The sequence below is a fragment of the Sander vitreus genome, chromosome 2 (assembly GCF_031162955.1).
Source record: "Sander vitreus isolate 19-12246 chromosome 2, sanVit1, whole genome shotgun sequence".
In the NCBI taxonomy this organism is placed as follows: Eukaryota; Metazoa; Chordata; class Actinopteri; order Perciformes; family Percidae; genus Sander; species Sander vitreus.
The window spans coordinates 30,692,453-30,719,217 of NC_135856.1; the positions used below are offsets into that span (position 1 = coordinate 30,692,453).

Sequence of the window (26,765 nt, forward strand, 5' to 3'; positions counted from 1 at the left end):
ATAAGGCAGCTGAGCCTTGGCACCGAAGGGTATGAGGAGGAGGAAGAGGAGAAGAGATGAAGGCTCCCTCTGTTAGACCCCAGTCAGTGAAGTGAATTGACATAACGAATAGTACAATCTGTGCACCTAGCAATCTGCACCACTGCCTTTTCAACAGCCAAGATTTACCATCGTGTACAGTACTATATGCTCTAAAACTATGGAGCATTATGCAAGCCAGGGTGTCATTCATAAATTTATGAACATAGCACAGAGAGAGAGACATTTGAGTTTGAAGTCAAATATCAACATCATTGATTCACTGCTCATCTCGCCAACAAATCACACTCATGCCTCGCCTGTAGTAAAACACCATATTACTCTCATGTAAATGAGCTGCAGTGGGTGTGATGCATGGAATTGGATGTAGTACCTTTTGGAAACACGCAGGCGATACAAGCCTCCAGCGCTCATGTTGATCTACTCCGCACCTAACACGCACATTAGGGCTTATGAATGGCCTTGGGAGACGAGGCTTTGCGGTGGGCTGCGGTGAAAGAGCCCCGAGGCCGCTGGTTCTTTACAGTGAGTAATGATGTGTGTGAGTGAGGGGAGGTGGTTGTGCGTAGGAGTTGCTGGTTTTTCCCACAGTAATGAGTGAGCGTGCCAGCATATTGCAAAGACGGGGGAAAAAAACAACATACTTGTGAGCAAAAACACACACATGCAGAGAGTTTCTCTGGGGCATTTAGAGTGAAATGTGAGTGAATGAGCACACATGTTAGCGGCAGATGCTGCAGATCAACATGTGATTATTCCAGGGCTTGAACCTGTGAGCTGCATCCATTATTTCCTCAGGGGTTATGATGTTTGTGGCTATAGGTGCACTGTTTATGTGTAATAGTGCAAGAAGATGACTCGGGTCTGTGTTGATGTGTAACTGTGCTAATGTCTTGCTGCTTCCTGTAGCTCTGCATGGCTTACTGAGAAAGCTCATTTGTTGCTCTAGGTGTCTGTATTGTTGACTTCTGTCTGTATAGTTTAACCTGTACTAATGTCTTGCTGTTTCCTGTTGCTCTGGTCTAAAATCATCTGGCCAAAGGACTACAGTTGGAAATTAGCCGGCTGGCTAACACTGGCACATTTACAGAAATGTTAATTAATGTATGTTGTCCTTTATAAAATAATGAATAAATAAGAATAAGAATAGAAAGAGGGGGAGTGTAGCCTACAGTGAAGTGTGTGGGTGTGTCTGTGGATAAATATGACAGACAGACAAATTTAAAGAAAAGCCATTGCAGAAAGCTAGACAGACTTCTAGCAGGGCTGTAACCAGGTCTTAAAAAATACTGAGGTCATGAGTCTAAGTCAGCCCAATGTACCACCCCAATTTCTTTTTTTTGGCTTGCCCTATCTATTCACTTGACTTCAATTGTATTCTTTTTTTGCTAAATTTTATTTCCCAACACAAAGGTTTAGAAGCTTTCACCACACTGTCAGGAGCAACATACTATACCCCTTCTTCTCAAACTTTAGAATGAATAATCAACACACACAGATCAGTCAGTTTGTCTGACATCACCCAAGTCGCCAGATCACACCAATATACACACATTAAAACCATCCATGGGCATGATGGCGCATAAAGCATACTTAGACACATGTTCATGAAATGATTAATGTTAATATAAATTGATAGGTTTTGTATCACAGTGTTAAACTGCAGTGTTTCTATGGTAAACCAATGTTTTGTCATAATATATATATAAAAAGGAAAAAATACATATGGTTATTTATTTACTTATTTATTTACTCACAGCCCAAAGAGCTGGACAGCCTGACTCTGGACGGTAACAATGAGATTAAAGGCCGAGTCCATTCACATTTTTTCAGGGCTACCCCAGTAAGCTAATCGATAAGGTTATAAATAATGTGAGCACTAGCTGAGTCAACGTTAGCTGTCCTAAGTTTGGAAATAACAACAAAGAGGCAGTGCCAACCACCATCCAAGTTACTGTACTGTACTGAAGCAATGTCATTATGTATATAAACAAGTATCATTTCAACCAGATTTGCAGTTGTTAATGTATACCACACAAATGCCTGTATGAATTTGTATAGGTTTAGGAACTTATTACAAATATCTAAGGGTGGCCACTAGTCCAGAGACACCCAATGGAGAGAATATATAATGAAAGAAAGATGATTTCCAGGGAAGGCACTTTCCTGGTTTAAACGACAGCAGTCAATTAATTTTTGACAAGGATGTTCAACAGGGGGTCCGGGACCCTTAGGGGGTCAATGCAGGGGGGCCTCTAAATTGTTGGCAACTTTTAAAAGTTTTTTTTCAAAAATTGAAACGTCTTAACATGAATCTGACATATTATCAGCATATATAAATCCCCACTGCTTACTGGCCTATAGGTAAGGTAGTCACTAAGGTATCCATCCACAGATACAGTTCATCCTAAGGATTCACTGTTCCACATGTATGCTTAACATTAAAACATGATATATAAAATCATACCAACAATTATTAGGCTATTTTAACAGCTTAGTATTATGCACTAAAAGGTATGTATTAAGGCTTAAGGCCGCCTACACGCTATTCTAGGCCCAGTTTATTGTGCAACTTTATATTATACAATATATGTAGTAGGGGATCTAGGGATGCATAAGAATTCAAAAAATTAAGAAAATCCCAACTAGAAATTGCCCCAGATGGTAGCGGTATGTTAAATTTTGGGTCTGGGCCCATGGACTAGTGGGGACCAGTGCTCACAGTGCAGACTAGTGATTTTAGCACAGGACTGGTTGAGCAGTGATGAAACCTCTATTAGACAGAGAAAAAGACATGACTAGAAAACCAGATGAATAGACAAACAGATCTTTATTCAGTGAGTGATGCGCGGCTCAGTTCACGTTGATGAGGTGCGCTAAAGTGCTCTGGGCAGATGTCTATCGAATGCTCTCTGTAGAATTATTAGTATTCATCAGCATTTGTCAAACAAATCATCTTTCCAGGTATTATTCCCTGAGATCTCAGGATGATGTGATGTGCATGTGCCTGTAAGTTTAGCTGATTACTTTTTATGGAGAAAAAACGGAGTAAACTAAATCCTGAGCCATCGCAATGGAACAAGATTTTTGAAAGATGTACACCGGAATAACCAAGCAGTTGGAAGGAGGGCAGCTGAAATATTTTCCCAGGCAACTAAATGCCAGACTATACCGTATCAACAACAAATCTAGACTTACTAAGAGGTCCTTCAATGTCCATTATGCACCACAATACATTCATTTCTGATGAAATAACATCGCATTGATTCACAAGTAGAGAGAAATTATAACATTTTCTTTAGGGTGGTACTTCAGGGAAAAGGCCTGAAGGTAACCAAAATCATGACGAAGGTGGGAACCATGATTCTACCAGATTTGATCACAATCTGTCTTGTAGCTGTGATATTCAAGGCTAGATTACCAATCAATTGGGCAACTGCCCAGGGTGCCCCAGAAGCCACAGGTTCATTGTGTAGCAACTGGTTTGTGATAATTCCATCGTAACTTTGTTTGGGAATATGCACCACTGATGCACAATATCAACCAACATGATAAGGGCCTTAAGGTGGGTCCTACTTACTGATTTTGAGGCCCCATCTTAAAGAGGATCCAAGTGTCAAATTCTAGTTTTAAGAGTTCCATTATCTCTGTGGTTACATGTTCTATATTGCTGAATTACTTTATGTTTAGTGAAATTAACACACAGCAAACCTGAGGCAATGTAATATGTCATCAATGAAATAATGTACACAATGTGCAAAGCTTCCTAGTATCCTTTTTTCTGACAATAGGTGTGCACAAAAAGGAAAAAGAACAGGGGGTGGCGTTTTGAGTACCGCAGCAGGTTAGTCTGGCCATGGGGACATCCTGCTCTGAAAATGTTGAGGATTTAGGGCACTTTCACACCTATAGTTCTGTATAGTCGGTGTGATTTGGGGGTGAAGTTAGCCTTGAAATCCAGACCCAAAACAAAAAGATTAAGGGTCTGGCAATGAGTAATGAAAATGGCCCAACTCGAGGGGGGGCACCAAGCATGCATTTGAAAATCTCACTGCACGCAATTGATAACACTACGACCAATAACAACAATAGACGGGGTGACGTATCCAGAGCCCCATACGCGTAGCTACCAGCGGAGCTAACTGGTAGATTAAACTCTTGCCGTATCCGGTCGGCAAAATAGCAAAAACGTCCTTCTTGCAAAGGAACGATTTGAGCGCCGTCTTCTGTTCCTCTTTTAGATAAAAAGCCAAATCTAAAGGCAGTGACACACCAACCAGATAATCGGCTGTCGGACAGTCTGTCGAGGTCAGTGACTCGAGTCTGTTCGGTGTGTTCTGTGCCGTCGTCCGTCCGAGGAGCTGTTGGCCTTCATTTTGGTCGACCTGACTTGTTTCGTCGGAGGGCGGGTAGTCGGGCTCCAGATTCATCTGATTGGTGGAGTGCTAACCCGGAAATGATGAGCAGGATGAGAGTGACTAAGCCTCTCAAAATCTTTTAAACTGATCTTTGTCGATCTGAAATGAAGACAGATTCAGCAACTGCATGGCCTATTTCTCGCTTAAAATGTTTTCAGAAACACGTTTCGGTGAACTATTTTAGTAAAATAGGAGATCGTATTCTGAACAAGCCGCCATTACAGTCTGGCTTTCAATTTCCGGAGAAACCAGACCCACGTGACATGTTCGTCCAATCAGCTGCCGTCGTCAGTCGGCATCGCTTCGCTGTGTTCCAAGGCACTTTTTTTGGCCAACTCGGGGAGGCAGTCAGTCCGACTAGCTTTTCTGCCGAAGGTCGGCTGTCCGGTTGGTGTGTCATCGGCTTAACTCGTTCATTTTAGTGGCCAAAGCCATTTCAAACAACTGGTGTTCATCCGTAGCCATCTTGCAATGTTTACAAATGACTTTGACGTCGCAGCGCTGTCGTCATCGTTTAGCTCGCCACTGGCCCGCCTATATCAGATACACCAATGTGATTGGTGTAGCTCGGCTACAAGGGCATAGTTAATGATCATTACTGAATGCCAGAGTGACTCGCTGAGCATCTGGAAAAGATCTCTTTAATAGTTTTACACACAGTTAAATGTTACACAACAAAGCAGGTAGGCATCTCATTAATGTCTGCAGCCTCCAGTGAGTGGGAAAGGCTTCTGAGAGCGTTAATCCCACTCCTGACGAAGCTGAGCATTGCTGCTGACTAAAGCACCTTACAAGCGGGAGTGCAGTGTCCCGCTGGCAGGGACGATGGAGTTACTAAGCAGGGGTGGACTTCACATAACAGCCACTCAATGAAAACAAAAACCCTGGCTTTGTCTGCTGAGACTCTCTTGGCCTCGCTGGAAAATCTAATAACCGATGTTCGCAGCATCTCCTCTGGCTCATCCAAGGCTGACGCGTCCTTATTACAATAGATCGGCCTCAATTGATTTGTCTTTAGAAGCCTCAGGGAAAAAAAGGCCCCATTGATTTTCTCGTTTATAGTGAGGGCATGCGAGAAGTTTGAGTTTGTGGTAAAGTGGATGGCAAGACACCTGGGTGGCTCGTGTATGCATGAGAGGCTGCAGGGGAAAGGACACACAGGTGTGTATGTGGGATGTTTGAGTGGGTGTGCTTTGTGCCAGGGCTTCTATTGGAAATAAACAAGGCCATTTGTCTGGTACAGGAGCGGCTCCCCTGTCGTTATAACTCAAGTGGCAGAAGGGTGTCGGCCCGGTCATCTATCAATCACACATGTCAGGATGCCACAACAGAACAAGATACTGCCGACAATGGTGGAGATACGGTACGACACCGCAGGGACACGTTTTGTCAGTTTTAAAGTGAACAAAGAAACAAAACACAGAAAACACACATTGCCTCAGTTGGGAATTAACCTTGTAGAAAGTGCCTTGAATGTCATAAGCGCATGAAGAAATGCTAAGCTTCATTTAAATACATTTTCTGGACTCTTTATCTTCGAAATAACCAACCCGTTCTCACTCCCAACTCGTCAAATATGACAGCTTGGTCAGGGGCCCTCAGCGTATGATACAAGGCACTCTTTAGCGTCTGTATGGGACACACCAGGCTTTCCACTATCTCCAATGTGAACCCATTTGCAGCAATATTAGACGCTCAGAGCAACTGCTCAACCCGTGGCGGTGTGAGATGGCTTGGTATAAAGAGCGACAAGGTCTGCAGGGATGAATAGTGACAAAGTCTGCGTAGGGCGGAGGTCGGATGAGTCAAACAAACACAGGAATTTAACTTACGTTTTTCCCTTTTTATGTTTTATGCCATTATAACTGTGTTATACTGCTCAAAAGACATTTAGGAGCTATTCCTCTGTCTGGCCATGGTTGTGCTTATTAATTTTAGATACAAGACTTGCAGATAGAGTGACAAATGAGCCTACAGTGAGTAACAATGTGACCGGAGCTAAAAATGCTCAGTAATGGCTTGGTTTTCACAGGGTTAACTTCCTTAACTAATGGCACATACGCAAGTTAAGTAACGTACTTACTTATTTTAACCCAACCCACGATCTTTTCCTAAACCTAACCAAGTACATGTCCATATGTGACGAGTTGGGAGTGAGAAAGTGTGACATTTTTCATTTTCATAATGTAGCAACTGAGAGAAGCTTCTCGCCAGAGTGACTGACATTGAACACAACAACAGTCCTGAGCAATAATAGCTAAACAGATAACTACAACTAGTTTGTTGAATACTGAAATCAAAAGTACTTGTCAAATTAAAATCATCCATTGAGTCCCAAAAACACTGGATCCTATATTTCCCATAATGCAACTCAACAGAAACTTTCACTAGAGCTGCCGTGCTCTAAAATGCCCTCATCTTTCTCTCCATGTCCCTGGGTTTAAAACACAGGATTTCTCCAGCCCTAACTTAAGATAACCCTGATGACATCATCAGAGTCATTTTCTCAGATTTTACAAAGCTCCTCCAGAGCCACAGGACATTTATATTTCTCGAGATAAAAATGGGTGTGTCTTCCAAAAGCTAAATATACTGTCAATACTACAGTAAATAATGCAGTAACAATCATCGCTGCATACTAATTAAATTGACATTTACATGTTCCGGTTGCCTGTGCATTTCAACGTTGCACAGGTTTTAAGCAAACATTTGTGCCAACTAAAAAATGACTCACTGCATTTCCATCAAGAACACCTTTATACGAATATATTCAAGAAGGTGACTCTGATACATCAAAGCATTTCATTGCTGCTTCACACCTAAGATGGTGTTTATGTTTTATTAATGATTTTGTCACTCCATGTTTTGATTTCAAAATCAGAAAAGGGGTTTATTGCCACAGTAAGTCACACCTACGTGGAATTTTCCTTGGCGAATGGTGCACAAACAAATACACAAACAAACATATTAAACATACATAAGAAATAAACAATAAATACAGGAACAGAAACAAATACATGTAAAATAGCTGTTAAGCATAAGAAAAAGGAGGCTGAATGGGTTGAGTGCAGAATGCAGAAAATATATAATATATATAGTATGTGAAATGGGCAGAAGGATAGTCCAGGATGAAGGTTAATGCGAAGTGCAGTGACTAGGGATGGGGGGGGGGTAAATAAACACTCTGTAGAGTATCGGCTTGTGAATCTATTTCGTATTGGGGGAGCCAGGAGCAAAAGGTGAATACGGCTGAAGTAAATCATGACGGTGCGATATACTGTACGGAATAAATCACAGTATAAATAAGGGCCACACAGAATCGGCAGACTCGGATTTTTCATTCTGCATCACCACTGAAAACTGGATTCAAATCTGCAGATTCCGTCTGTGCCGGGTAATAATCCACCTTTTACTCACACATACACAACGATCTGTCCATTCAATGAACTGTCAAGCGTGACAAAGGTCAAAGCATGATGGGAGCACAGAGGAACATGTGAACACTCTATTGATTAACTCGCCTGTGTGTCTTTCCACAGCTTTGAGTCACCTCCAGTCCCTTCTCCTGCCGTAGTGATATCTGTCTGAACACAGCGGTATGCCGCATGAATCTAAGGCGTGACTCAACCCTCCGACACAACTGCCTCAGGGTGTGATCTACAGTCAGGGCTGCTGGAAATGACGCCATCATTACGACGGGGTGTTTGGGAAACAGAGACACCATTTCCGCCAGCAGTGGAAGAAGTATTCAGATCCTTTACTGTAAAAAATACTCTATCACAAGTACAAGTCCTGCATCAAAAATGTTACTTAAATAAAAGTATGTAAGTATCATCAGGAAAATGTACTTAAGAGTATTAAAGGTAAAAGTACACAATGCAGAAACAATCCTCACGTTATTAGAAACTGGAAAAGATCCAAACTGTTCTGTCAATCAAGTGTTTAATCGGCTAATCATTTCAGCTGGACTTGTAGACCGTTATATTATATATTCGGTATAGTTTAATTTATAGTAAAACATCATATATTATAAACTACATGTGTTTTGTGTGCAATAATTTTAATTTGTAAAGTAACTAGTAACTAAAGCTTAGAGATTAATGTAGTGAAGTAAAAAGTACAATATTTCTCTCTAAAATGCAGTGGAGTAGAAGTAGAAAGTGGTATGAAAAGAAAATACTCAAGTAAAGTACAAGTACCTCAAATTTGTACTTAAGTACAGTACTTGAGTAAATGTACTTAGTTACATTTCAACACTGGTTTACAATGTCGCTCAAGGTGCCGTAGGTAGGATTGTGAAGATCCAAGACTTAGCCAAAAAATTTGAACATCGACAACTTCTCAGTCCCTCCCCCCCTTTCCGCTAAAGCCCAAAACGGTCTCCTAAGCCCCTCCCCCCACAAGGGAGAATGAATGCGTGTGCATGAGACCCTCCCCCCCTCCCGCTGGCCCTGATTGGTGCATCTGAACAGGGAGTGGTGGATTTTTGCAAATTGCACTACAGGCTGTAGGTGGTGCCATTTTTAAATGACCTGCTTCATGTAGTTCTACTGGAACATAGGGGCAGTTTCAGCAAAGTTAGTTTTATAAGTCTTACCTACTGCACCTTTAAGCAGATAAAAAGAGATTTTTAAACTTTTTTTTTTAACACTTCTGCTTTCCACTTTTTTCATACCTGTGTCTCAGCATGATATCATATATTATTTATATTTTCTGAAATCCTCCTGAAGCTAGAAAAGTATCTGACTTGGAGTCAGTACAGCCACTAAACTGAAAATGTGTATATTTAACTTCATTCAGCTGAGCTTATTCTTCAGTGATTTAGTCATGGGCAAACTGTCTCTACCTGTCAGTCAAAAACTAAATGTTTGCAATGCAATGTTTGCTGTCCGCTCCATCTGCGTCCTTCCCCAGACCCCACCCACTTAGTCACGCACCCATTTTCCTTTCCCTCTGTCTCCCCATCTCTCATTCCTGGGGCTCAGCGATTGTTCTTGTTATCGCCGAGGAGTGCACGAGGGGGGTTTTGTTTGAAGACGAGGCGGCATTGGTGAAAAATGAGGCAGGTGGTGGCAATTTATCAACACTTGAGCGGCGCGTGGTGTCGTTCCGGCAGAGGGCGGCGAGGCCGCACAGAACACGACACTGAGGGGTTCTCTGTGTCAGGCCGGGCGTGATGAAATGGATGCGGTTTTCCTCCACTGCCTCAGACAGACAGCAGGGAGGATGGATGAAGAGGGAAAGAGAGAGGGGAGGGGAGAGGGAAGTGTCTTTCCGCTTTCTGCTGGCTTCCACATCAAGCGTCGGCTTTTCTCCCTCAACATCACCCCCCCTCTCCTCCCCCTGCTCCCACTCTCATCCCAGGGAGTCAGACTTTAAGGGTTCGCTCTGCAAATGTGCAAAACACACCTTTTCCCTTTCCCTTTTTTCTCTTAGGAATATAAATTTGTATCTCTGTTGGCGTGGAAACAGATGACAGAATGCCGATACATGGAATGAAACTCTTTCATAGTCGAATGATGCCATGTCAACTGTCCCTCTCGCTCCCGCCCAGCCTTTAACTTTCAATCCATCTCTGGATTTATCTCCCTCCCTATTATCTGTGCTCTCAACTCCCTAACTCACGCACGCACACGCACACGCACACACACACACACACACACACACACACACGTGCGCAAACGATCAAAACAGTTCTGTCAATCAACTAATCATTTCAGCTGTACTTGTAGGCCTGTATATTGTTGGGTAGTTTATTTATAATTCAAATATTGTATTTTATAAACTGCATGTGCTTTGTGTACAAAAGTAACTAGTAACTAAAGCTGTCAGATTAATGTGGTGGAGTAAAACGTTCAATATTTCTCTCTGAAATGTATCATCCCAGTGACTCAGTCTTTAAGGGTTCGCTCTGCAAATGTGCAACACACACCTTTTCCTCTTTTCCTTTTTTCTCTTCCCTATGTACATTTGTATCTATGTTGACGTGGAAACAGATGCAGATACAGCCTTTAACTTTCAAACCATCTCTTGATATATTATCTGTTCTCTTAACCCCCTAAATCAACACACACACACACACACACACTTTCTGACCATTTAGCAATTTATCTCCTTCCCTCTCCCGATCCCCCACTTTATTGCATAAACACACAGATACACTCAGATACTGTACACACACATACACACTGTTACTGTACTACAGTATGTTTGCCTCGCACGATGCCTGCAGCTGCCTCAGGCACACTGTGAAGCTCTGTCCTTTGGGAGGAATGCATGATAGGGAAAGACCCATCAAGGCAACGCAGGGTCAAGTGAAAAAAATCCGCAAAAACAAGACTGAAAACATGGATATCAAAGATACAGGACAGTCAAGAATTTATAAAAGAAAAAAAAACCCTCTGGCTAAAATATGTCCACTAGTTTGAAATTATTAATGACTCCATCTGGTAATATCTCAACGAAAAGCAGAATGTGCCAGTGATTTCATCTTACAGCCAGATAAGGGAGGAGTCACGCAGAAACGATAAGAGAGGCCTGAATATATACGAAAGCACAAACACATGAAGCTGAGCCAGTGGAACTGGAACAAACGAGGGAACAATAAGTGGGGAAGGCACAACAGGGACAAATACAGAAATGGAACAAGACAACAATAGCAGAAACACCTTGGGGAGATTTTCAAGCGGAGAGAAATGGCTTCATTGGAACTCCAGCTTCGATTTCAATGTCAAATTAAACAGAGTTTTATGTTCATGCACAAAGAAACAAGAGAGAATGAGACAGGAGAAAACTGTGGAGGGAACAGCAGAGTAAACAGCTATGACGAAGTGACAAAAAAAAAACCCTGGCACCTAAACTATGTGATAAAATGCATTACACAAGGAAAGGGCTAATCTAACTACAAGCTGGGCTGCTTGGCTGCAGTGTTGTACTCAGCTAATGCAGCATACAACTGGTTGATTGGATATTGCCAGAATAAATGGACTCTCCATGTATTCACTAAGGGACCTAGGAGACCATTTTGGGCTTTAGCTGAAAGGGGAGGGAGGGACTGAGAAGTTGTCGATGTTCAAATTTTTTGGCTAAGTCCTGGATCTTCACAATCCTACCTATGGCACCTTTAAGCTGGTTTGATACATCTTATTTTCAAATATTTGCCGATCATCATGTAAAAAAAAAAAATGTCATTGTGTGTCCCTCTTACATTGAAAGCATGTTAGAAATGAATCTTTTAATGGCCTGTATGAAAAGAGGGAATGATTACAGCAAGCAACATCAACATTCATACCTGACTATTGTTTGAAGACAGACTTGAACAATTGCGAACCTATCCTGTCATCCTTCACATTAACTTTGAGCCACTGTGTATGTGTGTGAGGGAAAGAACGAGAGTGGAGAACAGAGAGGCCGAGACGGAAGGCAAGAGACTGATGGAGAGAAAAAAGGATCATTAAAGCTTTGTGCCCCTGAGTCACCTGAATATGTTTTATTTACTGTCCCCTAGAAGCAGAGTTGGCGTCAGAACTGTTTGCTCCACAGTCTGGGCCGAGCGCTTGATACACACAACCAGAGGCTAGTCCTTCAAAAGCACACACACACACACACACACACACACACACACACACACACACACACACACACACACACACACACACACAATTTAAGATGCTGGGTTGACTTATATTTACTATTTAACAATATCTGATTGACTCAAACCTTAAAGCAAGACTATGTACATTTTGAAACAAAATAAAACGTTCTTTCTCTTACAAATGAAAAGTTGAGTTCATCAGCTGCTGAATTCTATACACTCAGGGGTGTGGCTGCCATAGTCTTTTGTTTGTGGTCTGGTGTGACTGCTAGCATATGGTGGCTAATGTTAGCTACCTTTTGATTTTGTAAGTAACTCTGCTGAGTAAGTTCTCTGACTTTATGACTCTTCTTTACTTGTGCTACTGTTGAACTACATTTAAGCATTCACCATTTTCCCGTAAGTTGTTGCTGTTCAAAGGGAAGTTGTAAAAGTTACATAGAATCACGTTAACATAACCCTTGTCTCGGATTGCCAGACCCTCCTCCACCGCGGTGCTGCGGAGGAGGGTCTGGCTAGTCCACACAGCATTCCGGGATGAGAGAAAAACGTGCTCTGGTTTATCGGCATTTCTTTAAACCAATCCCAATCGTCATGGGCGGTGATAAGCACCGGGCAGAGCCCCGGTGCCTCTGCAAAATAGCCTCGAGAAGGAACTTGTTTTGGTGGAACGTGTACGTTCAAAGGTTGTTTTAGTCGCGTAACAGAAAACTCAGATTGGACAGATAGTCTAGCTAGCTGTCTGGATTTACCCTGCAGAGATCTGAGGAGCAGTAGAAAGTAGAAAGAAATCCACCAGAGTTTAGAATGCCAACACAAAGGCAACGGAGCAATCCCGGAAGTGGAATGTCGTGGTTATAGACTAACATTAACCTGGTTATCAAATCAAACCAATAAATATAATGCAGAATGAAGCTTCAGTGACTACAGTGCCCAGCCTCCCCCCCAACAAACACTTTTGTGCTTTCAAATTACGCACACAAATTAACAATTATCATGTAAAAAAAAAAAACATTTTTTCTTAATAACTTTTGCTAAATTGATAAATGCATGTCCAAGATAACACAAAAACCCCACAAAAGCCAAAATATAAGCATGCGTGTTTGTCCAAAAGCAAAAACAAAACTGCATGAAAACTGCATTGAAGGATACAAATGACTCATTTGTATGCATGTGTTTTTCAAACTAGGCACATCAGTTTTATTTCATTCTTGACTGAACAAGCCATCCGAAGTACAACATGACGTGACCTATGAGAAAAACACATGCACACACACCTTCATCCACGGTGGCCCAATGGGTCGATAAATCAGCCTCAACAGGTTCATCTGAATTACTCTAAAGGGGGGGGGGGTGTTTCAAAAATGTCAGGCGCACAGTCAGTGACAAGCATGGAAGTGAAGAAAGAACAGGGGGAGGAGGGCTTAGTCCTCCAGTTAATACTGAGCTGAATAGTAGCTCCAGCAACAAGCTGCGTCCTTGTTTCACTATAACTTTTTAATGAGAGCGTCTGCTCCCAACAGAGCTCATCGCTCCAACGTTAGGCCCACTGCCTCTACAACGTTTTTCATGACATTTTACAAAGGTTTTGGAAAAGGCCAGTATAAGTTTGTATAACAGCATGGAGGAGATTGAAACAATCTGAAACTGAGGACCCTCCTGATGGTGTATTGATAGTTTGGGACTATATGTGACAATGGTATTGAAATCTGCCTCACACATACTATAAGCAATAAATAACTAAAGTTACTGTTTTGGGAAAATGGACTCCTGTGGTTGGGAGAAATGTCTAACACACTACATTTGGAGAGACTGAGATACTAAAACAAAGATAGAGGGGATGTGTTTGATAAGGTATGAGACCCTGTACTGAGAGTCTGAGAGGGAAAGGGCAGGCTGTGGCTGCTTTATAGTGCCTTACTGTACATATATGTATGGGTATGTGTGCATTTTCTTTCCCTTCTTCTCTTGTAATCTTGGATATTCACTTTTGTCTTTTTGACAAGACATCTGATTAGTTTTTTTGACCATTGACTGCTGCTGCAAATTATGATGTGCTACGTTCTGTATGTTGAACAAAGAGAGCACAATCAAATATAAGGTGAAAATATAATGCTGCAATGCATTGTGGTACTAAGTTAAATACAATCTTTCAAACTAATAGTTTTTGGGCTTACTACATATTGACTTAGGGCCCTAGCTTGCACCCAGCGCAGAGCAGCGAAAAGCCCAACGCAAGTGTCTTTGCTAGTTTAAGACCGACGCAGTTGTCAATTTCCCGTCCAGCGCCAGTGTCTTTTAAATAGCAAATGCACCTGCGCCCATCTTTGCGCCCATGGGCGTGCTGGTCTTACAGGGAGGTGTGTTCAGGTGAAATTCTTGGCGTATTGCTATCTTGAGGCAGCGGGAAGTGATCGCGCCATTGACCAACAAAAACCTGGTCTAAAGTCAATAGCGCAGCATTTCATTGTTATTTTAACAGCAAATTAGTAAAATGCGCCTAGGCTCGTGCACAGCGTGCGCACTATGCTTGTTACACACACAGGGAAGCGCAGCAGCACACAAAAATGCAAAAGATTACAAATAAAAATATTACGGTGCAAATCCGCCATCATAATAGCAATGCTCCAAGGTACAAACGCGCCTGGCTTTTAAAGGGAATGGGAGATGACACTCTGATTGGTTTATTGCATGTTCCTCCCAAAACACACCTATGAATTAATGAAGACACTAAGTACAACCCTTTTGAACCATGCGCCCGGCGCACGGACCCTTTTTTCTGCCGTCAAACTAGCAAAAGTGGATTTGGACACGCGCCTTAAACGCACCTGTGCCATGCACTTCACGCCGTGCGCTTAGATCGTTAAAATAGGGCCCTTGGACTTCTGCTCTAGTAGAACCTTGTTGAAATATAGTCTATATTGTGCTGCCAACATGTTGCGTATGGTTTTAGTTCAACAGAGTATAGAGGGAAAAAAAAGTAGTTTTAACAGTAGAATAATGGCAAACTAGTGCCACCTCTTGCACCTGTGGACGGAGTCGACAAGAAATCTTCCACTCATGATTTTTCTTCTTCTGTTGTTGTGTAGAAGAAACGTGTGTTGAAAAATCTATTTCATTATCTAAACCTGCTTTTTCTTCAGATGGCTGCGGGGTGCTGGAGGCCAGCTGTCATTGGGCGACAGGTGGGGTAAACTCTGGACAGGTCGCCAGACAATCACAGGGCTGACACATAGAGACAGACAACCAAATAACTTTTTGTCATATTTGCTCAAACTGTCACTATATTCTGACAGTACGACACGAATCAGATAATCTGTGAAAACGTCACGTTCCTCTGCCTCCTCTTGGTGCTCCGAATGGCATAAAGAAAACAACCAATCAGAGCCGAGGAGTCGCTAACACAGTGTCAATGACTGCTCGTGAACTCGGATCAAACTGTCAAACTAGGCAGCGCTGATCAAATATGAATCAAGACTCCTGCCTATTTCTCGCCTTTAAATGCTGTCAGAAACATATTTTAGTTACTGTTTAGCTGTAAAATGGAAAGTGTGACGGTCGGCAGGAGGGTGGTGCTGGGCTATGGCGCGCCTTGGTCACAAACCTTGTCATTTTATAGCCTGGCTCCGCCCTCCTACGTACTTCCGCTCAATTTTCATTTTCCTTCAGTACTCCATCTGGGTTCGCGGTATATTCTTGGGTTTTCTCTGGCCAAATCTTTACCAGTCCAATCGCAGACAGAGGGAGTGGCTGAGAACGATGGCGTTGAGGTCGTGATGTGCGGTAGTTTGAGTTATATGTCAGAGTTATGCGAGTTATAATGGCGGCGGAAAAATATGCTGTCCGTTGTGGCAACACTGCCGAATATCCAGAAGTTAAAGCCCGAGCAAAAACAATCTTTGCTGAGTTTTGTTGGAGGCCATGATGTTGTGGCTCTCCTCCCCATAGGGTTCGGGAAAAGTTAGATTTTCCAGCTCGCTCCGATAGTGGTGAAGGAGTTAGCTAAGGCTAACGCTAGCGATGCTAAGCCGATAGTTGTTGTCGTCTCCCCTCTTGTTAGCCTGGTCCTACCAGACAGTACGTAGGAGGACGGCGCCAGGCTACCAGAGTGGCTCTGGGCAGATCCAATAGTTTTAATCTTCAACCGAGTACCCGCCTTCAAGGAAGTTAACACTTGTCAATGGAGAGTGGCCAGACTCTCTGTACAAATGAAATGTACGTGAGTCTGGTAGGACCAGGCTAGTCATTTTACAGCTAAACACAAAAATATGTTTCTGAAAACATTTGAGGGGAAAAATAGGCAATGCAGTAAAAGAATCTTGATTAATATTTGATCAGCACTGCCCAGTTTGACAGTTTGATTGCAATTCACGAGCAGTCATTGACACTGTTAGAGACTCCTCTGCTCTTATGCCTCATTAGGAGCACCAGGAAGAGGCAGAAGAATGCGACTTTTTCACATATTATCTGATTCATGAAGTACTCTCAGGATACAGTGCCAGTTTCTGCAAATATGCTATTTGTTTTATAAAAGTTACCAACTGTAGCTTTAACCTAACATGTATGTGTTTTGGACTGTGGAAGGAATAAAGCTGAAGAAAACCCATTCCTTTTTTTGTTATTTTTTTAACCGTATTACCAATAATTGGTATGCTTCCATAGTCAGAATAATTCCAGTGACTAACTACTGTATACTTTATAGTGTAACTTAAAACAGTACAACACTGAAGTACCAATATTGGGGGGGAAGTAATCAAAGAAAAGTGGCATAGTCATTTCACAGAAGCAACTCGGACCCAAGATGGGATGGGAGATCAACGGAGAAGCGCAGTGAGTGTTATACAAAAGAAATGCATCATGGCCTCCGTAAATATGACGGATTTTGTCCAAAATATATTTTGTAATTGTTGTTTTTGCTGTGTGTAAATGGACAAATCCTATAATGGAGACAGCAAAACAGCAGAAAGTTGGGTAGAAGTGAACAGGTAGAAGCTATCTGCCATGTAGAAATCTGACCAGTTGAAGTATTGTTTTCTATAGTTAAAGTATAAGTAAAATCACATGGCCGTTCAGCAATAACAGCAATCAATAGCAGAAGGGGAAAGTAAAACCCGAAACAAGCAGCATGTCACTCGAAACGACAAAGAAGTTTTTATCCTCTTGCCTTCATTCCTTTCTTTTCTTTCTTACATGCGCATCGATTTTTCCACACTCTTGCTCTTCCCCTGCACCCCCGTTGTTTCCCCCCTGTTCAGATCTCTTCATCTCCTCTCCTGCTGCTGCGTCTTTCATTTCTCTCTCCTCTCTCTTTGACAGAGACAGAAACTATTTCTCTTCCTCTGCCACCCAGGGACACAACACACAACTCGCTGTCGATCTGCTCGCTCCCAGAGACTACCTGCAGGTGAACGCTGGAATGAGTTCAGCAGCCCAGTACTTTAGAGCTCGGCGCTGATTCCATCAGAAAGAGACAGTAACCTGTGTGCTCAAGTGTCCGGCAACAATTGAATGCAACATTGCACACATAGAGGGCACATGAGGAAGATATAAGGTGAGAGACAAACATTTTCTTTTCTTTGCTGTAAATCATTTGACCTTTTTGAAACTGCGTCAAACTCCTACGGAAAAGTTCTCAGGTTATAAAACCTTTACTGCCAAGTATGGTCCCTACTACATGTACACCAGCCATCTTTCCGAAACATACAACGGATACTTGTTACTGTTGCTGTGATAGGCTTTGCTCCTTTGGATGCTAGAGACTTGAATATCTCTTGTGGCAATCTAGCAACAAAAAAATGCCACTGGAGGGAATTTGAAGACATTTCCAACTCGCAGTTGTTTAACACTTTATCATTGTGTTATAAGTTTTACAACACCTATAAAAACCGAGTGTGCCAAATGAAAAAGTGAAAAAATGAGCAGACTAGACCAAAAAAACATGCAGACTAACACACACACACACACACACACACACACATACACACATACACACACACACACACACACACACACACACACACACACACACACACACACACACACACACACACACACACACACTTTGTTATGGCCTGCCAGGGTGCACAATACATTCTTCACTCTGTTGTGATTGGTCAACCAAATTCAAACAAGACGCTGGGCGGGCTGTGCTTGCTTAGGCAGCACTTATGGGCAGCACATAAAAACTGGGCTGGCATTCTCAATCAGTGACATGACTAATTAAGACATTTTTAATAGGAATGTGGGTGAGGCGTTTCAGATAGTTTAGAACAAGTGCTGTCTGTGGGAGAGAAAGCTCCATTTGGATTGAAATGTGTTTTTTTGTACTTTATAAATCTATTACATACACACAAAAAAGAATTCCTAAAAAGCATAATAGGGGCTCTTTGACATGGCTGAGTACCCTGTGGGGTGCACTTTGCAGGGAACTGCAACGGCGATGAAAATGTACCCAAAGTGTGTGTGCGTGCCTGCAGCCTGTTGAGTGAGCGAGAGGGTAAAGCTGGGTTAAGGCCTATAGGAACCTGCTACAGCCTTGCCTACTTAGCACAAAGCCTCTCTCCCTGTCTCAGTCTCTTTGTAGAGAGGCTGATCAAAGAGCAGAGCGAACTCGGAGGATTCACCACGTCAGGGAGCTTCAGAGTGGATGAGCACGGACATCCCATTATGTTTCCCAGCGGGATACGCTGAGGGATGTGAGAGTGCAGTGCACACACCCTCGTGAGCTGCCTTGCGTGTGAGCAACTGTGAACAAACCTGCGAGTGGGAGCGGCTGCACTTCAGTTCTGAATGTTCAATTCTGTGCACGTTTGAAAAATACTTGGCATTGGAGGGTGAGCACAAACAATGATTGAGTTTTCGATGCATCTGAGTGTGCAAACGGTCCGCGGCTTTGATCGGTAATGAGGAAGGTAGGGCAGAACTGAGCAGCGCTGCCTGTTATTTCAGATGAGAATCACAGGATCAAAGGAGTTTTCTCTCCTCATCGTTGCAGCTCTCTCTTTTTGCCTGTGTGTCTCTGCTAAACCTCAGGCATCCTTGGCTCACCTCTGCCCCGTCCACACCCCTTCGAAAATGCAACTTGAGAACTTGTCAAAGGCTCTTAAACTCTTAAACTTTCCCCTCTGCTGCAGCAGGATGAAGTTGTGTACCACAGTAGCGTAGCCAGAAATATTAATTAAGTGGGCCTGTGGGACCTTATGTGTGCAAGAACCAAAGTTATCTGTAGATCAACCATAACTGTCTTTTTAGTCTTATTTTAAGATCCCATTAAAACATTATTTAGAGTATTTGCCTTCTATACATTGTATCCATAGCAGGCTACTGGTTTTGTTTATTGTTGTTTAGCAAGTTTCAAGAAATAAGGTGGCGAAGGCGAGCTGCAACATTATTTCTTCATTTAATGCTGCAATGATTTCCATAATAACATCACAGCACAATTGTTGTAAAAAAAAAAAGTACAGAAACTATTTGTACTACTGTAGAAGTTTGGTATCATTCCGGACATTATTAGTGGGGTAATTTATGAGATACAAACGTGGATCCATTAGCACGTGCACTAAGCTAACCAGCTGATAACACTAACTCGACCAACGTTACAACAAGGGAAAAATGCTTATGGGGGTTGTTTGGCTCAAGGTCAAGGTGCAAAGCAGCCTAGGGTGAAATTACTCCGAACCATCACTTTAACTTGAGTAATCTAATGGAATATGTTACAAATGACATTTTACAGCATGTATTCATTAATCTGTAGTGGAATATGTTTCAAAAATAACTCTCCCAACACTGGCTCTAAAGTACCGTCACTGAAATAGAAAGCTCCCACCTTTGAGCAACAAAATTAATCCCAACCAGCTAGAGGACTGCTGCTGCTGATAGGGGATACAGCTAAACTAGAATTAGCACCTTGCAGTTGTATTCCTCCGCCAACCAGTCAAGTTGCAGTTTACATCCTTTTCTGTCTAGATTCATATAATACATGTAGTGAAGACTTTGAAGCAATTTAATAACAAAGTATTAGGCTGTATGGTTGGGAACACCATTATCAACCATCTGATGTACACAGATGATCTGGTGATTCTTTGTCCATATAGTGCTGGCCTTCAACAGTTACTAAGGGTCTGCTCCCAATATGGCTCAGACTTTGACATTAAGTACAATTCTAAGAAGAGTAATATTGTGATTGCTAGAAGCAGGGAGGACAAAAAAACTGTCATTTCCTGCTTTCTCTCTGTCTGGTACTGTCCTTAAAGTGTGTGATGAGGTCAAATACTTAGGGCACTATATAACTGATGACCTGTCTGATGATAGGGACATTCATAGACAGTACTGTATGATGTATGCACAAGCTAATATGCTGAATCTCAAATTTAGTATGGGTTCATTGTCTGTGAAGACCACACTTTTTAAAGCTTTTTGCACTCCAATGTATACTGCCCACTTGTGGCGTCGCTATAAAAAAAGCAGTATGCAGAAACTCAATGTGGCATATAATGATGGCACGAGGCTGCTGCTTAAAATGCCAAGATGGAGCAGTGCAAGCCAAATGTTTGTAAGTGTTGATGTATCCACCTGTCCTGCTGTACTCAGGAATCTCATGTACAGATGTATGTGTAGACTGAGTCATTGAATAGCATAATTGCAACACTAGTGAACCCTGCAATGAGTGCGGTCAGGTTTACTTCGAGATTGTGGAACCATTGGCGTTTTAGTCTATATGCTAATATCTGAACACTCTTTTTGTGTATTGTGGAACTTGACTGTTGTAGTCATTTCTTATTGTTTGATCTTGTATTTGTCTGTCTTTTGCTATGTTTTGTATTGTGCTATGGACCGTTTTTTTTGTGTCCTGAATAAAGAATATGATGATGATGATGATGATATTAGCTGTAATTTTTGGCGAAAACATGGATTCTTTACTCAGATCTTCAACCCGGCAGCACAGAAGATCTATTATCTATCTTGACCTTTGACCACCAAAATCTAATCGGTTTGTCTTTGAGTCCAAGTGGACGGTTGTGCCAAATTCAAAGACATTCACTCCAGGGGGTCCTGAGATTTCGCGTTCACGGGACGGACAGATTGACCGATAGACGGATGGACGAACGACCCAAAAAAGGCCTCTGACCACAGCTGTCACCGGCACAAGATAATTTTCTTACAGCGATTATGACCTGTGCTATGTAGACTACACAGTGTTTGTTTGTGATGTATGAGTTTCATTTCACAGGTTTGATTTAAACTATTCTCTTGTTTTATCTTTCCTCTGCCTCTACTTTGCTCCAGCTAATAAGGCAGAGAGAAGAAAGTTAGAGACAAATAATTTTCTGGCAAATTCAGAAACAATCTTCAGTTTTCTGAAGACACCAGAGGGTTTATCCTCCTCTACAATAAATTTACCTAATTTAAACAGTAAATTAGATGAGAATGATTCGGATTTCTATTACAAAATGTGGCTTTACTTCAGGATTTGGGGAAATTCTTCGATGAGTCACTTACTGTGTCTTTTAAGCCTATTTTAAGCCTGTGTAAATCACTCCTCTATCACCATGTTCCAAAGTACCACACATAGCCTACAAGTTATATTATTGTGTATTTGTGAGTGTGTAGATTGGAGTGTGAGAACTCACAGGTGTAGGGCATATGTATGGTGTATTTTGTCACTTACCTCATTCATTATTTCATGTGTCAGCAGCTGGGAAGTGTGTGCGAAGGTATTCTCTGGAGCGACAGTCGGCCTGTGGAAGAGGAGGGAGGACGAGGATAGAGGGAGCCAGAGAAAGAGAGGGAAAGAGAAAAAAGCAATAAAGATTACACATTTCACTTTCCTTACACACTTCACACGTTCTTCGGCAGTTTCAAATTAAATTACACAGAACAAACCAAGCTCTTCTGTTTGCAGCCAAATCTGACAAACAACGTAAATTACTGTGAGACACAGTGGGTTGTTTGTACAAATGTTTCTGAGGCAGCATTGCCTTCTTAACATCATTAGGATGTTACAGTGCCTGAACTCTGGGGCCAACATAAGAAAACTTTTTTTCAGGCCTATGTGAGAATTTAGGGTTATTAAAGGGGTGCTCCAAGGCTACATATTAGGGCCTCTCTTCCTTATATATACAGCTGCAGCTGTTTGTGGACATATATGTGTCCTAGCCCAAACATCCATTGAGGGGATTGATATTTTTATATTAAATAATATTATAATTAATTCAACATAATTCAACTTCACTCAACGTCTGTGTTTTGTAATCATCATATAGTCCGACACTTTACATGCACACTAGTCCCTGTTATGTCTATGTATCCTGATTTCATATTTAAAATACTATATAGAAAATAAGCAACCTGGTTATTGATATCCCTGTATCATTCTAGCATTATCTAGGTTTCATTTGTGCAGGTGTTGTCTTTTCACTCCTCCACATCCTAGTCTCTGTCATTTCTGTCCTGAAGGTATTATCAGAGTCTGACTTTCATTTTAAAATGTCCTGATGGCATTTCATAATCCAACATTTCGATTTAAACTGCTTTACAGCTTTCCGAGCACATTTAATTACTGAAGTAATTGGGATGTTTGTCCCATAGTATTTTCTATCATATCTTTGGAGAATGCCAATGTCAATCTGTTGTTGCAGTAAGGTTTGCACGCTCTTAAACTTAAGCATTAAAGTGCTCATATTATGCTCATTTTCAGGTTCATAATTGTATTTAGAGGTTATATCAGAAAAGGTTTATGTGGTTCAATTTTTAACCCATATTTTTGTTGTACTGCACATTGCTGCAGCTCCTCTTTTCACCCTGTGTGTTGAGCTCTCTGTTTTAGCTACAGAGTGAGACATCTCCTTCTGTTCCATCTTTGTTGGGAGTCGCACATGCTCAGTAGCTAGGTAAGGACTACTAGCCAGTCAGAAGCAGAGTATGAGGGCGTGCCACGCTAGCAGCTAGGCGAGCATTATAACGTCTGTTACAAAGTGAAGCACGTTTGTTTCTGAAGTAAAGGCTGGACTACAATAGAGCTGTTTGGAGCAGTTTGTGAACAGTGTTTTCTGTTGGAGATGGTAAGTCCCTTTTGGATGGACGTTGGGATTTTTCACTTTGTAAACTATAACGTGCACAAAAAAGAAATATAACACAATAAAGGAAAGAGAAAAAGCCAAAAAGCATAATATGAGCTCTTTAACAAAATACGAAACTTTTCAACCAACAGCAGCAGTTTAGAGATGTAGTTCACCTGCAACATGTCAATGTAAAAGATGCAATTTCTTATTTATGGTGCCTTTAGTCTATACTGTAGCCAAAGGCTCTTTTTCTTATACTTCTGCCGTACAAGCCTGACATTCAATATGACGCTAACAAAAATTAAGATGAATTTTATGTTACATGTTTTATAGGGGTGCACGATTCAGAAAATGTCACGATTCAATTCATTATCGATTTTCAGGCTCAAGATTCGATTCAAAAATCGATTTTCGATTCAAAAACGATTCACAGTATGTATTTTCCCATGTGATAGCAGTAGAAATACAATTTTAAAAAAAGAAAAAGAAAAAAAGAATTGATTTTTGGAATTCTATGAATCGATTTTGAAATTTGTAGAACTTGAATCACGATTTGAAGGTGAATCGATTTTTTTGCACACCTCTAATATTTTATGTCTATCTTTAAACATATTGGGACCATGTGAGAAATTAGTATTTTCACTTCAACTAGTATCCCTTGGATTGTTGTGTTTTGTAGATCAATAAATCAATTACATAAAATCTCTGAAAACTGGAGGAAGGAGACACTGCTACTGTTTATTGTCATAATGGCAAAAGCTAGAAGAAATAAGGTGCAGTTCAATTATTTTTGGCCAATTTGTGCTGTCTTCTTCCTAACAGCATCAAACAGAGGTTACACACACACCAGCTTTTGATCAATGCTTTGATTCAGTGAAGCTGTTTGAATTCATAAACCTGGTCTCCTCTGATCAAACTGCTCTACAGTCGTCTGATGCTGGTTATGCCATTAGTCGAGTCCACACTCCCTCCCATTGCTCGCCGGTCTTTGCCCGTAAAGGCCCAGACACACAGAGCCGACGGCCAAACGGCGACAGAAAAGGCAGTTGGGCTGATCAGTCTCCCCAAATTGGTCAAAAAAAGTGCCTCGGAACACACCACAGCGACGAGACGTAATACGTCTCCATAACAGCAGGCGGCTCTAATGTGTATTGTCGCATAGAATGAAAACCGGCAGCTGATTGGACGAATGCGTCTGGTTCTGGTTTCTCCGGAAATTCAAAGACAGACTGTCATGGCGGCTTGTTCAGAATACGATCTCATATTGTACTAAAATAGTTCACCGAAACGTGTTTCTGAAAACATTTTAAGCGAGAAATAGTTGCTGAATCTGTCTTCATTTCAGATAAACAAAGGTCAGTTTAAAAGAGTTTCTTCAGATTTTGAGAGACTCTAGTCACGCTCATTCCGCTCCCCATTTCCGGGTTAGCACTCTACCAATCAGATAGGTAATTTTAGTCCGACTGCCGGCAGTGCCCGCCCCGCCGATTATACATGTCAAATCGGCCAAAATGAAGGACGACGGCCCCACGGACGGACGACGGCACGGAACACACCGAACAGATTCAAGTCACTGACCTCGCCAAACTGTCCAACGGCCGATTATTGGCTCACGTCCATTTGGTCAAACCACTTCCAGGTTTTTCGATTTGAACCACTCCTTACACTGCTGGAAAGTGCGGTTGTAGCTATGTGAGGACAGCAGTTCAGAGTCCCGTTGGCAAACTTTCTCATTCCGTGTTGCTGCCCCATCTAGCTCTCGCTGGATCCGCACATCCGCAACCAGACACAAAAAAGTATTTACCTCCTCAGTTGACCACGGCGTGGTTTTGCGGCTTGCCATAACCAAAAATATAAATATATATAAAGTCCTGTAAATAGTGCAGAGAGTAGCTATATCTCACAATCTCTGGCTAAACTATTTAAAATTGGCGCGTTTGTTCAGGACACTCCGCACTCTTGTCTGCTGATGACATAGTGAATAGTGACAATTCTCTCTGACCAATCAGTAGTCTGCAGGTTTTCACGTAACCTTTTGGTATCACCTCAGCTCGCTTGGAACCTTGACTGAGGTGGTACTAATGGAAAACCAAAAAAGAGTCGAGCAGGTACCATGTAACGGAAAAGCGCCATAAGATGTGAACCGCTGGCAAGGAACTGTGTGTGTGTGTGTGTGTGTGTGTGTGTGTGTGTGTGTGTGTGTGTGTGTGTGCGTGTGCGTGTGCATCTCGTGTTAAGAGAACACTTTTGTACCAATACAAATGTGAAGCCACTATGTCAGATAAACCAAATAAATATCACACACTAATTGAATCAACTCTTCACTGCCTGGAAGTGTTGAATCATGCTATGTGTGTATAGACTTCTACATATAAAGTGCCTGTGGTAATCAGAATTAGTGTACCAAACAGTGATAAACCTGCAGTGGCTAACAAGCTAACCTGCTGTACTATTTTCTGTCCCTGCACAGATTGCTGCTCCCTACCTAGTGGGTAAAAATAGTTGAGAGGCTGATCTAGGAGCTACAGCTGGAGAAATGGCGGAAACCCCAAAACAGAATGGAACAGAACAGCAGGTTGGAAATTACTTATTTACATAGTGCCATAAAGAAAAAGTTATGCTTGGGGGCCCATAGCTGCTTGGGCTGGTCTTGCATGTAGAGGCACACACTAGAGTGCGGATCGGGCCGCATCCGACAGAGCAGTAACCAAACCAGACCCGAGCCTGACAGGCATTAAGATATTTATGTCCGAGCCCGACAGTTAAAATCTCGTTTTTTTCTCACACTAATGATACGTGTGATACGCTTTCATTAAGCAACTGTAGGAAGGCATTCAAATGTCAAAAGATGAGCGCATCAGCGTGCACGGGGCGAGAAGCGCACGTTAACACAGGCGCGCACCTACATAATAACCTTTTTTAAATTTAAAATGTTCAATGCCTTATCGCGCTGATGTGACCGAGCCCGACCCGAACATCATTTCTAAATATCAGTCCGAAAAACAGCAGTTCGGGTATCCATCCTCTAACACAAACACACACACACACACAAGATACAACAACAGTAACACTAGGCCATCCACCTTATCTGCCATTCCCTGCTTGAGGATCAAAAACCCAGAGACAATCCTTTGAGCTGTATCAGCAAAACCACAATAATGTGTCCACTTTGTCACTTTAGTATTCATGATCATTGTTGGATCAGCATTCAGCCATGCTAGCAACAATTTTGTTCTGTCGGCCGGTTGGTCCACCACTTTGGTCTCAACAACTATTTTGATGGATTGCAGAATACTTTGAAATGAATTACTTAACCGGGAGTCCGCCGGTTACACTTTCTTGCTGAGCGTGACAGTAGATGAACATATTGTTACCTCTGTTTTATCTGTCTGCTAAATATGCAGCTGATGGCCAGTTGGCTTGGGGAGTTCATTAGTGAGCTGTAGAGGTGCTGCAGGTGGATTTTGTTAACTGTTGTTAGCCATTACCACTTGTTTTCAGTCTTTATGCTATGCTAAGCTAACAGGCTGCTGGCTCCAGCTTTATATAGTAGAAAAGTGGAACTTAATTCCACTTCACATTAGAGATTGTGCAAGTCCCAGTAGTTTTAAAATGTCCTTAAAGACTTGGCTGAATGTGAATCAACTATGTGAT

At 41.9% G+C, this 26,765-nt stretch overlaps 1 protein-coding gene across 4 annotated transcripts in view; it reads right to left on the reverse strand.

The window, feature by feature from the left end:
• The window catches only part of LOC144527559 (endonuclease V-like), a 100,386-nt gene that overhangs the window by 22,665 nt on the left and 50,956 nt on the right, over window positions 1–26,765 (reverse strand). For all 4 annotated transcript variants that reach the window (XR_013502835.1, XM_078265707.1, XM_078265729.1 and 1 more), the window contains one exon: window positions 21,719–21,788. Coding sequence is in view for 3 of the 4 variants with exons in the window: in XM_078265707.1 (XP_078121833.1) it covers window positions 21,732–21,788 (57 nt within the window). In the remaining variant the exon portion in view is untranslated. The remainder of the gene's footprint in view (window positions 1–21,718; window positions 21,789–26,765) is intronic.